The sequence below is a fragment of the Siniperca chuatsi genome, linkage group LG2, assembly GCF_020085105.1.
Source record: "Siniperca chuatsi isolate FFG_IHB_CAS linkage group LG2, ASM2008510v1, whole genome shotgun sequence".
Taxonomy (NCBI): Eukaryota; Metazoa; Chordata; class Actinopteri; order Centrarchiformes; family Sinipercidae; genus Siniperca; species Siniperca chuatsi.
Window position 1 is genome coordinate 25,993,910 of NC_058043.1, and position 16,475 is coordinate 26,010,384.

General features: G+C 41.3%; 1 protein-coding gene across 2 annotated transcripts in view; it reads right to left on the reverse strand.

Moving 5' to 3' along the window:
• Positions 1 to 16,475, reverse strand: part of cdh4 (cadherin 4, type 1, R-cadherin (retinal)) — a 188,716-nt gene that overhangs the window by 107,614 nt on the left and 64,627 nt on the right. For both annotated transcript variants that reach the window (XM_044170949.1, XM_044170958.1), the window contains exon 3: positions 6,024 to 6,047. In XM_044170949.1, coding sequence (XP_044026884.1) covers positions 6,024 to 6,047 — 24 coding nt within the window. The remainder of the gene's footprint in view (positions 1 to 6,023; positions 6,048 to 16,475) is intronic.

The window sequence follows — 16,475 nt, forward strand, 5'->3', positions numbered from 1 at the left end:
GCTCGCTCTCGCTCTCTCCCTCCCGCTTTCTTGTCTTATCTCTGCAGCTGTCACTATCAAATAAAGACACAAATGCCCAAAAAACGGATCTAAAAAAAAAAAGAAAATAATAATTGCATTCTACCTAGCTTCTCCTTGGCAAAGGCATTTAATGCTAACATCTCCACATAGGTCTTTTTTTAACATTATCCTTTTTGTGTAATAAAACACATGTTCAAATTAGCGCCAATAAGGCAAGCTGTGAAACTACATCCTTTAGTTCACAGATATATCAACTTGTCCGGCTAAAATTGTCAACTATAATATTTCACACTGCCCTGTCAGTATCCCTGAGCCTTGAATTTGCCCTACTAAGCACTGTGCTGTGCAGCTAGAAAGATTGAAACAGTAAATGTCAGAACACTGTTGAGTTGCGTTCTCTTCGCACTGTGAGGGTTCCCCGCTTGTGTTGTTTCAGAAGGGCTTTGAGACATTTGCTTCTGTTGTTGCTCTAGCTTTGGAGACATTTCACAGCCCATTAGCTAGTCTCTCAGCCCCAACCACTACTCAAAATCAGTGAAAAAGAGGAAGGGGTGGGGGAGACAGAGACAGCATGAGAGAGAGACTGTACATAAAGCATTTCAGTAGGTGCATCTAGTGCCAAGGTATTGTCTTTACATCTGAAAATATAATCTATAGGTAGAACAATAGTTCACCATTTTGGGAAATACACTTATTCGCTTTCTTGCCAAGAGTTAGATGAGAAGATTGATACCATTCTCATGTCTGCCCGCTAAATATGAAGCTATAGCCAGCAGGTGTTTAGCTTAGCTTAGCACAAATGGTGGAAGCAAGAGGAAACAGCTAGCCTGGCTTTATCCTATAGTTACAGCACTTCTAAAGCTCACTAATCAACACGTTATTGTTTGTTTAATCTGTAGAAAAACAGTGGTTGCGGTTTTACCAGAGGTTAGTGCTGGACTATTTCATGGCTCCTTCTTGGCAAAAAACACAAATTCAGCTCGATTTCTTGATCTGTTTTTACTGACATAACAAATTTACCAATGTTTTGTTTTCATTGGTGGGTGGGCCTTCAGTGCCCCCTTGCTTCTCATTGGCTAGTGTACTCTATCAATTATGTTTGCGCTGTACTCTTCAAAATAAAGGTTCTACCTCTTTGCCTTTAGACAGTGCAAAGTCAGCACAAATGTATATATAGACAGAGAGACAGACAAGGCTACTTTTAATGAAATTAGCTGAACCATAACTCTACTATAACCTTACAGTATAATTTGCATTTAACTTTGCATTACTTGCACCATGTCTACCTCACATGTAGGCTACTTTATGTACAATGGAAAGAAGTCCCACACATTTTAAGTTACTGTTTATAAGTGTTGTATTGTCGATAAGTATATTTCTTTGCTTTTTATCTTGTCTTAAATGCTCTAAGCTGCTGTACAGAAAACAGAAAAAATTCCCGCTGGAATTAATAAAGTACTCTATCTATTTATCTATCTTAATTGTATTGGTGGCTATGATGTCCTTTAGCCTTTATGATTATGATTGAATAATAATTTATTATTATTATTATGCTATAACACAGAAATACATTACCTGAATAAAGCTGATTAAGAAAATATGTTATCAGGGCCTTTAACATTAAATGAATATAGAATAAGTGAGGAAAAATCATACACTTTGACTAATTTTCTCAAAAACTGGAAGCATATCTCAATAAATCCCAAAATTGTTTCATAGCATAGCAAACTGTGTTATAGCATTAAATAAGACACATTTATGATGATGTATGTATCTTCAAGAATAAAGGAATCCCACAGGAGACAGTACAGATTTAAAGCTTTTTTGAGCATATTGCTTTCTGAAATAATAAACACTCACTCTCTCCACAGATATCTCCCCTGATATTTTCCACAGAACACAGATAGCTCAGTGGAAGAGTGACATCCTTGGTTGCTGGAAACTAGAGGTTAACTCCCACATTGGGCTTCTTTTTTTTTGCCTCAAAATGGCTACAATGAACCCCTTAGGTGAGGCTACAATTGCTGCCTGCCGAGGCAACAATTGTAGCCTTGCCAAACAGAGGTTGTAACATGATTGCCATTTATGACATTAAACCTGGGTTAACACTGTTTATTACTCACTTATTACTAAGAATGATATCCTGTTTATTCATGAAGATGTTTGGTATCTTTATGCAACTGAGGAGGCCAGAGTTTAAACATGGAAGCATTAGACATGTAACAAACTTAATTAATTCTTTAGAAAAGAAATTGAAACAAAGAAATAATTAAGAGGAGAAGTAAAAGGTGGGAGTGGTGAAGTCTCGCACTGATGACATTGGAAGCCGCCGTCCCCTTTTTCCAGAAGACTATAAAAGAATAAGAAACCCAAGGATCACTGTCTTGTTTTTCTCTTAACTCTCATGTGCTTGACCCTTCATTTTGAGCTCTGGCAGGTGGGGCCATACTGAGCCCAGTTCAGCATGGCCCCGTCCGGAACTCAGCTGCATCCAGAGCTGCACAGAACTGCTGAAGGCTGGTATTCAGCCAATTTTGAAAGCAAGAACTTTCTGAAAGAAGCTTGCTCAATGTCTGTGTTCTAACACAGCGAGTTAGAACTGCAGAAACTCTGAGTCCTGCACACCCAGCCAAGTGGGTGAGTGAAGATGTTATCTGCCTACTGCAAGAGAGGGAGAGAGAGACATGCTCCAGGACGGCCCACAGGAGAATCCACGCTGGGCCTCCCTCCCTTTTCAGAGCCACTGTACTCCGACCCGCTGAACCACCAGGTGAACTTTACTTTTCTTGTGAGGGGTTGATGCTATAAATTAATAAGAGTACTTAAGAAGCATTAGATCAAACATATGCTTTCCTTAGGGCACTTGATCCATCAATTTGGCTGTGTGTTTTATCAGTGCTACGCTAATGATACACAACTCTACTTTTCTGTTAGGCCCGGTGATCTCTCAACTTTAACTACTCTGCACAAGTGTCTGGCTGAGATTAGTACTGGATGTTTCATAATTTTCCTCAACTAAATGACAGTAAAACTGAAGTTTTGGTTTTGCCCCAATTCAGGCCTCTTCTAACATCCTCAAACACATTGGTTCATTGGCTACAAATAGAAAACCTGAGGAATATTGCAAAAATACGCCCTCAGTTATCTTTCCAGCAGTTGGAAATGGCTATTTATGCTTTTGTGTCCTCCGCTTAGACTACTGTAAGGCTCTGTATTCCTGCCTAAATCAAGATGTAGTTGCCCAGATACAGTTAGTCCAAAACTCTGCAGCTAGATTACTCACCAAGACCTCATATCGCTCTCACATCACCCCGGTTCTGATGTCACTACTCTGGCTTCCAATTAAATTTAGTTCAAGATCCTCCTCCTCATTTATAAGGCTTTGAATAATCTTTCTCCAGAGTATATTAGTGGACTGCTAATGCCTTAGACCTCAGCTAGGCCCCTCAGGTCCTCTAAACGAGGCCTGCTAGTTGTAACTCGCTCAAGACTGAAAACACAAAGGGACTGTGTGTTTGCTGTCCTAGGTCCCGGGCTGTGGAACAGTCTCCCCCTGGGAGTCAGGTCAGCAAACTACCTTGGATATTTTAAGTCACAGCTGAAGACCCATCTTTTGTTTTTATGCTTGAGTCATGTACTCTATTCTGTTTTGTGTGTGTTCTTTTCTTTTAACATTTTATCCTGTTGTAAAGCACTTTGTAACCTAGGTTTTGAAAGGTGCTTTATAAATAAAATTTTACTTACTTTCTTACTAGAAAGAAAGCGAAAAGGCGCATTTCCCAAAATGTTGAGATATTGCTTTAATATAGTTTGGCATTTAGAGGAATACTGATTTCTGAAATTGTATTACTGAGATTAAAGTAACTGCAGGGAGATACAATATAGCCTTGTTAATCTGACCATAAAAAGACATTCATATGGTACACCAGATGCTAAACTGTATTGTCTAATATAATCTCTGCTGCTTTTAGCAAAAAAAAAGAGAACGCATGAAACACTTTGTGAGTGCACACAACCAGTAGAGTTCAGAGCTGAAAGCAAGTGGTCAGAATATTGAAGCTTAATCAGCAGTACATGCACCATCTGGTTTATAGTTTGTCGATGTGCACTGCAGTTTGGCCAAGACAGAGTTAAGATGGTTTCCAGTGCAGTTGATGGGGTTGAACAATTTGCACGGCTGGCAGAAAAACCATAATCAATCCGAAGACTATAGATAAGGGCCCTAAAACCAGCTAAGCACAGCGTTTTCTCTTATCGCAATTACACCTTGCCCCCCTGCCTCAGGTACAGCCAATTAAGCTAGGAGAGGATGCGCTGGCAGCCACTTCACATTGAGGAGGCCTATCAGACAACTCCAAATACACCCCATCACTGCAGAGGGGGCAGAGAGGAGCTTGTTAAGCACAGGAAGACACAGGGAGGGAGCTCATGTAGGTACTGTTTTGCACTGCAGGTATATAATGTATGTTTATGTTCTTCCAAAAATGCACGTCTGAGAACAGGAACTGACTGATGTATGCGCTGGTGAGTGATAAGCAGTCTACTGGACGGCTGCCTGCTGGCTGCGTTTCATAAAAGGACCAAGGGCACACAGACCTTGCCCTAACACTGCCTCCTCTCACTCTCTCATCTGCTTTTTAATCCATTCATTACTTCACTCTTCTTTTTCTGCCTTTCACTGTGGAACATCATTCACATTATGTGACTACTCAGCAGTACAGAAAAGGAAAGGAGGTGTGGGAGAAGAGAAAACTCATGCATGTGTTTTAATGTGAGAGCGGGAGGGCATTTAAGAAAGGCAGAGATGAGGTCAAAATCAAGGATAACACTCAGAATGAATACAAATCTTTGCCTATTGTGACTTCTTATTCTCTGCTCTTTGTTCAAGCCTAACTGGAAAAGTGCCATACTGCTGCTAACTTGGCAATGAAAAATTTATCACACAAGCGTCTCTGTGCTGCGTATCACCGTCTCCTCTACCAGCGAATGGGGGTTAACCAGGCATACAAAAATAAACCTCAAGTGCTTGATCTGAACCACAACTTTACACTTCTCTTCCCTCTCGCCACTTTGAGGTTTCAAAGACCAGACACACAGCATGTGGTGTTATGTCTACACCGCGTGATGCCACCACACCAATTTAGCTTGACGATTTCGCCCCAAAGCATCATCCTTCATGGAGCGGAGAGCAGATCACTTTTTGTCTCGGTGTCATACTGAAACAACATGACAACATGTGCAGTGGGAACATCTATAAGCTAACAAAGCACTGTTATAGAAGAAGAGTGGCAGACACAGGTGCTTTCGCGCTGCTTACAGGGCAAACCAGATGTCTGGCCAGAGCATACACACACACACACATGCACACATGCAAAATAAACCTAGGATATAAACAAAGCCAGTACTGCAGATGGATTCTCTCTTTCAGCCTGTTTGATGAAGTGATTAAAGTGCTCCTCCAAGCACAGGAAGCCATTAATAACAGCACGACAGAGGGGAGTCAAATTCAAAATAAAATGAAGAGAGGCTGCCTCAGTGGGGGAATCCATCTACTCTCTATTTAGACTACATGGGGATGCGTTCCACTAAAGCTGGAATGAGACAAAGTGAAAAAGATACTCCTTATATGCTCCTTATTGAATACCATTGGAGTCAAAAGGGGGTAAATTGACTAAGTAGGTCGAGTCAAAATGCATGCAGGGAAAATATGCTAAATTCAAATTCTGATTAGCCACATGGGTCTGTGGATGCTGCTTTCATAATTGCCTTCGCTTGATGTTTTTTCTCCTTGTTTCAACATTTGCCGTGACATGCAATGTGATGCAGAGGAAAATAGCTTCCTGGTGATGCAAATGATGTTCGTGGCTCGGTGCTCCCCCACTGAGACTAACATCTGAGAATGGTTCCTTCCACACCAACACAAACAGCCAATCCGCTGTTGCTGGCAGAGTCCACACACAGATGGTTCTAAAATCAAGGGAGTGTGCTGCTGCAGTACTTACCACGTTCACTGGACAGGGTGGTATCTGTCACAGAGAGAGAAAGAGAGAGGGAGAAAAAGGGCAAGGGGAGAGGAGAGAGAAGATGATGATTAGAACATAATAGGCTTCAGTAAAAGTGGCACTGCAATACTAAAGTCACCATTAAACAAGAGAACAAAACAGATCAATTTCTGAGGATTAATGGAAAGTCACAGGCAATAGTCGGACAGTGACATATACAGAACGTAGGGCTACTATTGGAGAAAATATGCTGTCACAACTGCATAGTCGCTCACATTTGTCTCTGTCTATTATCTAGGCAGCACCATTTAACCAGAATACAGTTTGTTTTCTCTCTTATACTTCTTGTCATTGCCTCAAGCAGTGGGATTCATCATTATCTTCTAATGCTTGTTGTGATGTCTATATTGCTCTTGTGCTCACTCAATGAAACACAGGAGAATTGCGGGATATCGCATCTGCACATCACACACATTCATGTACATTGTTGTGGGCGCTATTTATTCAGACCTTGGCACCACAGCTGGGTGACAGAAACAGGAGAAGCAGCGCAGAGACTCTTGACGTCTCTCTCCTGGTTGCATGCCCTTGTCATGTCCTCCAGCAGTTTCTATGCGAGCTCTGATCAGAAGCAATCTCCACGGCTCATTTTTTTCATTTATTGCTTACATTTTTAATCTAGAAAGCCTGAAAGCTGACTGACAATATACCAACTCTGATCAGATACAATTGGTTTCGGAACTCTAGGTTTCAGGACATCCTCCTCTAGCATGATCCCCAGCCTCCCAGTGATGAAAAAATAAATAAAAGTGTTAAGGAAAAGCTCTCTGTTGGCTCCCGGCATCCCCTCTCTCAGAAGTCGTTTTGTTTCAAAAGCAAAATGATAATGTATATTAGTCACTTGAACTTTGCTTTCTCGCAAAATGGTTTGGTGGAAAATGCTGAGAAGAATCAAACTGTCCCAGTTTTTAACCATACTATAGTGGTCTTTCTCTAGGGATGGCAATGCCAGTCAGTCCACCAACTATTGGATGGATTGCTATGAAATTTTGTACAGACATCCATGGTCCACAGAGGATGAATCCTACAGACTGACTTTCCCTCTAGCACCACCAGCATGTTGATATTTGTGGCTTTGAGTGAAATGACTTGTTAGCATTTCATTGTGAGCATATTAGCATGTTGACGGTAGTATTAAGCTCAAACCACTGCTGTGCATTGAACATGTGGGAACATGCAACATATGGGAGATATGGGGAAATGCCTCATATCCTACATGTAATCCCCACTTGAAAGCTGTCACGAATAGTTTCTAACATTTGGCAGCCTGTATTTATAGTAAATCTGACATAATGTCAACATGCCAAAAGTCTCACTGACATTTATTTTAGGCCTAAACCAGCTATGTTGCATGGAGCCGTGCTAAACAACATTTTCCTCTTCTCAATCGCCTTAGTTACATGTGCAATTTTTCTGCCCCTTCTTTGCTTGAAATTATGAAATTATGTACAACTTGAAACTTGTCTATACCGTACATGCCTGCTTTATATGGACAACAAAATATATTCCTTTGGTATTTCTTGTTCAACATTCACCAAATTTTCAATAATTATCAATATCTGTTGTCAAGAGATTGGGTTGGACTATTGGCCAATTATATAAGAGCCTGTAAGCTTGTTCTACTGTTGTATTTACTGGAGGTTGATCTGGATAGCAGTGTCTGCTAAATTATTACAATTTAAATATAAAATGCATATCCTGTTTGAATAGATGTCTCAACTAAATTGATTAAGTTACACAGATTTATCTTCAAACAGTTTATTTTTCTTGGTTTTCTGTGTGGTTGCATTGCAAAGTTGTAGGATTGATGACAGCTTTTGGCCGCTTTGGTTATAGTTGTTATGATTAAAATGCTTAAATGCCTATGAGTTGTGCTTTTTTCCCCCCACTCGTCTCACCATAAATTCATTCAACTACATCTTAGAATCCCTGCAACCTTTTGACTTGTTTACAAAAAGCAAAGACATCACTATCTAAATGAGAGTTTTGCTCATAGACAGCCCGACTGTCTCCATTCCTCCTCTCCATGTATAAAGGCACCCCACTCTATCCCAACAGAACTTCGTTCCGCGCATGTTCAATTATTCATCTCCCTCTGTCAAGAATTCAGCCTTGCTAGCACTTGCCAGTATCCCCCACAAATTGGCAGGCAGGCTCCTATTTGGCATATGGTGCAGAGCAGTGCTGCTTTTCCTTCTCTCTTCAGTTGGCCTGTTAGCACTCCCGAGGAGCACAGCAACACACACTGGCATGCGCGCGCACACACACACACACACACACACACACACACACACACACCCTTACATGCACAGTCGCAAATACACATACACACATCAATGATGGAACACGTCTGTCAGTTTTGTATATGAGACCCCCCCATTGAGTTGCTGGGCGTCCGTCCACAACCTCTTTGCAACAGGTTTCAAGGTTTTCAACAATAGCACTATACATGCTGTAAGAGCCAAATCAGCCACAGCCCGCTACTCACAATACTGGAAAATGCCTGATTTGGTGTTAAGGAAACATTTGCCACTAATGTGGACACCCAGTCTTTTCTAATGAGTTCAGTTTGTTTTCCATTAATGGATTTGCACACCTACACAGGTGTTTTCATATACTCTGGCTAATTCATTTAATCTGGCTAATCTTTTTTCTGGTTGAAGTTGGGAGGAGCTATGCTAACACTTTGTTGAGGTCACCAAACTGTGAGAAGAAAAAAAAAATACAAAAAAGGTGTAATGCTGCAATCCAGACAACACGGAAAATTTCCGACCTCCTACTAGAAAAAGTACACTGGAACGCCACTCAAAGTCAGAGTTCCTTGGGGCAAATCCTTCTTCCCTGACTTCATGAAGAAGCAGTTGTCTTACGTCACACAACAATGGGAGCACCACGGAAGCGCACATTAGGCTACATTTCAATCAATAGGGGAGGAGGGTAGGATGTATTTGTAGACTACAGTATTGTACTCTTGAGTATAAAAGTGCCGTAAAATATTGTTTTTTCCTCCTCTGTTTCCTTTATATATGTAACGAGGCTGAACTGCTGCAAGTTCAGTTGTGTGTACACTTGCCAAAGAAACATCAGTTTTTCATGGTCAGCCATGTTTTTTGTTTGCGTTTGACGTTGTGCACCTGCATTCAATGTGTGTAAGATCTCAATGGTATACTCTGTGACCTGCATATCTTATGGTTGGACCTGTTTACCTGGTTGACTAGCTTCATCAGTCATTATCACAAAAAATATACATGGTTTTTACTGTATATAATAATATTGTGGAGGTGGGTATGGGTAGCTTTAAGCTGCAGAGGGAGAGGTGGGGGAGTTGCACTGAAACCCTGGTGTCAGCGTGGTATCTCAGGGCCAAGCGGAACTCTCGGTAGCACGATTACGCTACAAATATATACCTATATTTTATTATATATCATTTTCTACAATCTATTGAGCATTAGGTTGCAGAAATGTTAACAGAAACACAGTACACAGCTAAAAACCAGGAGATCCACTGATATCTAAATCCTATAAGAGTAGATAGTTACTCCAAAAAAGGACAGAAGCTTTGTTAGTTTCCTGTTCTAATGTACATTTAATTGTAGACAATTTAGACATGCCACCACAGTTTTAATTCGAGTTGTGCACTGACTAAAATAGACATCAGCATTGTCTGATAACTTTTCTCTCTACACTTGGCCAGAAAAGCTTACGGCCATCCACAATCTTTCCTATTATTGTGAATGGTAAATGTGTCTGGTATTTCTGCATTAAAATGACTTCAATTCATGTACATGTGGATCTAATTAAAAGACTCAAAAATGCTTTACTTACTTTCTATTTCTAGTCCTTGAGACTTATAAAAGAAGCTGTGAGTCTAAAAGATATGCACTAACACATGCTGAAAGGCAGTTAAAATGTTCACAACATCCCAACAACGTGTTAAATCATACACACACACACACACACACACACACACTGCCACCTGCAATGTGAGTGAGTGTGGATTGATGTCATGTCTGTTTGCATGCAGATGGGTCCTTATGCCAAATCTTCTTGTTGCCCTTGTGATGACTAATAACCGGAGAACATTTTCAGCTAATAAATAATACATTTAAGAATCTAATCAAATTGAACAAATGAGTATGTCTAGAAAACTATTAATCAGAGAGCAAACGTGTATTTACAAATATAACACTGGCACAAACAATCAATTATTTATAAAGTGAATGCTGCGTAAGTGGGCTTCTTCCCGGCTGAGATGCTGCCATAATTGGAGTGGGACTACAGGAGTGCCGGCTGGTGTGTGTGTATATGTGCATATGTGTGGGTGCATGCATGCCTATGTGTATCTCTGCACACACACACACACACACACGCACAAACACTTCTCCCCATGTGCCAAACTTCCCCCAAACACGACAAGAGCAGGCAGAGTCGGCTCGTTACTGCCTAATGAGTTGTCTGATTAGTGCCGAATATAAAAGCCTTATTGTCAAGCACTGTATGTTTATTTTGATTAATTATTGCACTAAAGTGACTGAATGGAAGCACAATGACATGGAGCATTAACGTTTTGTGGTAATAGGGCCCTTGCGGAGTGAGCAATCGTATATTCAACCCTCAGTGCAACACATAAACCATGGACGCTGCCCGAAGAGGTTTTATATTAGACTAACAGATACGTATGTTTAAATTGTGTTTTCGGGCTCCCAACATGCAATTCAACCTTCAACTCCATATGGTAAGATTAGGACGTGCCTAATCCATGGTCCTGCAGACACTAATGCCTACTGATGACCAACAGCCTGACACTGGAGAGGCTTTTTCCTTGTATGTGCTCATCAGTGATTCTTCTCTTTGTCATGTTTTTATCTCAATGAGATGTGTTCAAAAATAATAGGAAACATGCCTACAAAACTCATGGGACTGATGGGATTTATGAAAGATGTGCAAAACTCTCAATTTGTGTTCATCTAATGAATGCCACTAGTTCCACTGAATGTGTGTTGATAATCATTAACATGTACGTATCCTTGATAGCCAAAGGTATTGTAGCTTGCTTGATGGAAAGCACCATGGGACATGGGTGGAAGAGGTGCTTAGATCCTTTGATTAAATAAAAGCAGTTATACCATACTCATTACAAGTAAAAAATACTTTTTTTTTTTTTACTTGAAGCTGCACTAATCAACTATGAATCAAATGACTGTGTGTGATGTTCACAAAGTCGCTTGAAATGAGCAACCCACAGGGAATTATCAACCGTCTCTGTAGTTCCCTTCAGCCCTACAAAGTATTTTAGCATCCTTCAGCTCATTGTTTTGGTTTTGATTCAATCTTCACCACTTTCCTCAGCTTTGTTTCCAGATGCAGCAGGTAGCTGTTTTGAGTGAAAAAGCTCTAAAAAACACTGTTAGATTTTTTCTCCCTGAAATTTAGTTGAGTTGAAGTATAAAGTAGCATGAAATGGTAATACTCAAGTAATTGTACTTTTCCCACCACTGATGATTGCCAAAACTCAAAATCTAAAATAGAGGTGTTGATTGTGGCAGTCTCAGATGCACAAACACACTTGTTTAAAGTTTAGGCTGGCTTCACGGATTAATAAAATGTTTGTAGGGTGTTATTGTTTGTGATTCAAACAGGGAAGTGCTGCTCTGGTGACAACGTGTCTTTCACTCCTATGATATTTCAGCAATATCTGAGTGTCAAAGTAGACAGCTTTTCAGTGTATCTTCTCTAATGCACGTCTCTCAAGATGTAGATTTTATTGAGCCAAAGACTAAATGCAGGTAAAAAAAGGGATGAATGCCAAAATGTTATTAATGGTAGAAAATTAGATTCTATGCCTATGAATGAGACTCATTTTCTTTCCCATAATTTGCCTCTTTCTCTCTCTGCAGCCCTGCTGTCCGTGAGCAGAATGTTATTGGTATTGTGAGAGGAGGGACTGTATTGCTTGGCCTGTTGCTCTTGCTCTGCTGATCAGAGGTAATGGGGCACTTCAGGATACTGCTGTTACACACATCCAACTGCCAATACACTGTAATCACTAAAGGCCTCTTTTCTTCTGAGATAAGCATAGCTTACGTGCACAGCACTCAAAACTACAAGGCTGCACTGGGGATGTATTGACAATAAATTAGTGAAAAGAAGTTTTGAAATCACCGCCTTAGTTACAGGCAAGCATCTGGTAAGATTTCATCTTGTTCCCACTGGAAAAACATGTAGCACACGTTCACACACCACGTGTTCACTCACTATTCATGTGTCTTAACAGATTTTTGCCATACTGTCTATGAGAAAAAGCTCCAAACTGATTGAGAGGTTAATTCAGCTTCCTCAAGATATGCTGACTTCTAAATGTTCTCTATCAGCGAGCCTGTCAGGAGCTCATCCACTAATTTCCCCAGCTGGGTACGAGTTAAGACAAGAAGCTAGCATCTCAGGCAAGGTTATCAATCCCACCAATAACCTTGTCAACAAGCAAATAGAATCTATCCAAACAGGCAGTGGCTACTTAGCTGCTTTTCTGACTATAGGTTTGTTCAGCGTTGGGCTTGTTATTTACTAAGCATTCTTTGTTTTTCAGTTTTACTTTCAAGAATTGTCAATTACATCAGCTCAGCTCAGTAACTCAATAAAATCAACAGTGGGAATACTAACAAGATGAGAAAACAACTCTTTCTAACTCATTCTCTTTATTCATCTGAAAGGACAAATAACTACCAAAAAATAGAGGATGAATACAGTTTTTATGGTTTTAGTCTTAAAGGTAAGCGGTGTGGACATGATGAGTAAGCCTTTTTAGATTGGTGGCACCAATAATCACATATATGAATAATTTGTTGCATTAATTTTTACTCAGAAAAGTAATAATGTAGCTGAGTGAAACTAAACACTGAACATGACTCATTGATGAAAATTACCCTCTCATAACCTGCTGAAATTTCCCACTAGTGCCAGTGTTTAATGACTAGACAGCTCCAAAGGCATGACTTCTGCCTTCTCATTTCTCTTCACAATGTCAGGTCACTATACAAAAACTGCCTTAGCCTTCATTTATTGTCACATGCGCAAGTACAGTGAAATGCTTGTGCTCCGGCTCTCTCATCCAATCAGTTCTGTTGTGCAGAGTGCTTGCATTAATGTATGCTGTGCAGACTCTATGTACAGTATAAAATGGATCCGGCTTGTTCCGAGCTATTTGTACTTTCTCTCAGCTAACATTAAAGCACTTTCCCTGGAGGCTAAACGCATTTAATGGGGTGACTCAACCTTAATGTTAATGCACTGTAGGTAGCAGCCGATTAATTTTTGTAGCCCAGTAGGTGGTTTCATTTCAGCGTGTAAACATCTTACGTGTAAGGACGTTTGGCATTTGTGGGTGCGCATTGGCATGCATTTATATGCTGGACACCCATACACGATTGTCCAGTCAAAGCCAGAAATTTCAACCTCTGCCTGATGATTAAATCCAAATGAATATGCATGCACAACGCTCACTCATAAACACCGAGCCACCATGAATCACAATGTGTAATGCTCAGAGCTTTCTCTGAATGCAGCCTCCCAACATGCAGAAACAGACACAGAGGCAAAAAGGGAGAGGTGGGCGGGGGTCCCTGCTGTGATGAACTGGTGCTGACACAGCCAGATGTTTAGTTAAAATGCAGAGCCCCAATGTGGGCTGGAGGGAGGAGTTGACATGCGCTTCGGGGGCTTTAGGCAGCCAAGTGTTCCTCTGTAGCCGCCTTGTGTCTGTAGGCAGAGCGAGTGTATGCTTTATCTCATATGATTTGCATTCAGCTGAGTGTGCGTGTTTGGGTGTGTGCATGCAATCACCTGGCAATTCAGAGTAAATGGAAAAACAATCAATTTCATGTGTGTGCGCATGCCTCCATGTCTTTGTGCGTGGAGAGTTCTATATTGAGCATATGTCTGAACAAAGGTCTCCTGTCGCAGTTTCCTCTCTGTGGACTGTGTCAGAGCTGGAGGGCGATAGACTGCACAAGCTAGCACAGAGTCAAGCAGAGCTCTCACACACGCTCTCTCACACACACATATACACACACACACACATTGCTGACTCTGCTTCCACTAGCATGCAGAGTCTGACGCTGCTATTTGGTGAAGCGCAAATATCCCAATGGCAGAGCTTCTGCAAATATAATGAAGTAAGATGCAGCATTAAAGAAGCAATCAGCCATGTTTTGTGGATGCGATCACATTACCAACCGACGGCATCAACAGCCTGTCATCATCATCGTCATCATCACTACTATCACCATCTTCATTAACATCATTTCTGTCATCGTCCTCCTGCTGGCTCATTTGGGCATGCTGCAGTGAGCCATGTTGGAGTCACTGACAGAATAACAAGCGATGGACTGTAATACATTAAATGTGTTGTTCTAAAATAACTTGTACTTGAAGCTGCAGAGGTAGGCAGGTGGCGGGTAATGGGCTAAGACACACACATTCTCACTTTCTTTCTCCCTCTCGTTTTCTCTGGCTCTACTCCCTGCAACCCCCCCCCCCCAACTAATCTCATTTCCCAGTAGCTTGAATTAAATAAATGTCTGTCATTAAAACCAGTGAAGGATGGCGGAGGGCCTGGGGAGATCAAGAGTCGGGTAGGCTGGGGAGGACAGAGGTGCTTAGTTAGACCCTGTAGATCCACAGAGGCTGGGGGGGAGGTGATGTGGTTGAAAGGTGGACACTGATGAAGGGGCTTCACAGCTTCTCTCTGCTTTTTCATCACTTCTCTCTCCTCCACTTTTGTCACATGCCACATGTAGTGGAGAACATTTGAAAGAAAAAAATAAGCGAAAATAGCAGCTTAACTGTTATGATGAGAGAAGAGGAGAGACTGCACCTCTGCAGCTGCCAAGCAGTCTCTTACCATTTACACCGTGTGGGCTTATCACTCTCTCCACCAAACCCACCCCAGCTCACTGCAACCCAATTTAACCATTAAGCCAAAAAAGAGTCCCGCTGCTTGCTCACCAAGCAACCCACCAACCTCAGCTTCCTCATTTCTCCTGGCTTCTAATGACAACCAGCAGCTAACAGGTACTGTGGAGTATTTCACATCCACCTGGGACCAATCCTCGCAGTCATATCTGTCCAACGTGAGGAGGCGGCTAAAGGCTGCCATCAATCCCTTAGGTGTCTATTTGATGATTCCCACATGGGAATACTTCACTGCTAGTCTTAGCTAACCTGCCGCGCTATTTTAACAATCTCCCTTGGGTCTGTTAGGGGTCTATTATGTGTCTGCTGGAGGAGCTGTACGGTACATTATTAGATGCATGTCGACATGTAGACACTACTTCGTCAGTGTCCCTGTAGTGTGTACTGAAGCAGGTTGTTTGGCTCTGATTCCCAAGAAAAGTGGGCCCAAAAAGGCCACAGAACCCTCCAACTGACCCTGCGTGCTGATTTGCTTCCTGGAGACATGAAAAGACTGAGATGACAGACTGGGAGACTCGCTACAACTGGTTTTCAAACTGGTCAATTCAGACGTCCTCTGAAAGGACCGGTGAGAGCATGGAGGCACATGAACGTCTGTCATCAAGCCTTTTTCCTGAAGAAAAACTGGTGAAATGAAGTCAGACTTGCAGCCTCACACCAACTACACTTTTTCACATTGACCTCTCTAAGCTTCTAAAATGTCGATGGTCTATGAATGTCATGGTTCTATAAATACAGCCTGAATGTTATTGATGTTGTATTTATGGAACAAAATACTTTGTTTAATGGCAATGAACATCTAGGATGCATTCAGCTAGGTCTAAATCTAGAAATTTAAAATTTGTATATCTATGCAACAAACATGGATTACAAGAAACCTTTAGGAATAGACCTGCTAACATCTGATGGAATCTAAATCTGACAGTAATTCACAGTAATTCATGAACTAATGCTTTTGTGTCCAAACCATGATTATTTTCAAAGTGAAAAAGGGGTCTTAAGGACTGGTTGATTATGTAGCGATTTGCTGCTGTTGTCAAAAAGACTGGACCATCACACGAAATCAACAGAAATACAGCTTTATTTGGTTTTTGTAACTATGTGTTTCAAGTGGCTCAACATTGATTTCTGTGTTTTGGTTCGCTCCTCTGTCTTTGGTAGTAGTTCAAGGAAAATGGCAGCAAGCAAGCCTGAGAGAGTGGGTCACATAAGAGGGGATGAAGTCAGTTCTGGGCACTGAGACAGTGAGAAGGTCAAATGGAGCACTTAGATATGTGAAGGCACAAAGTGGACAGAGAACACACTTCAAACCCTTCTTGTGAAGGACTACAGTAGCACTTTGGGGCATTTGCTTTTCAGCACTTTCTCTGGCCTGCCCAAATGTTTCAAGTGTGTGTGTGTGTGTGTGTGTGTGTGTGTGTG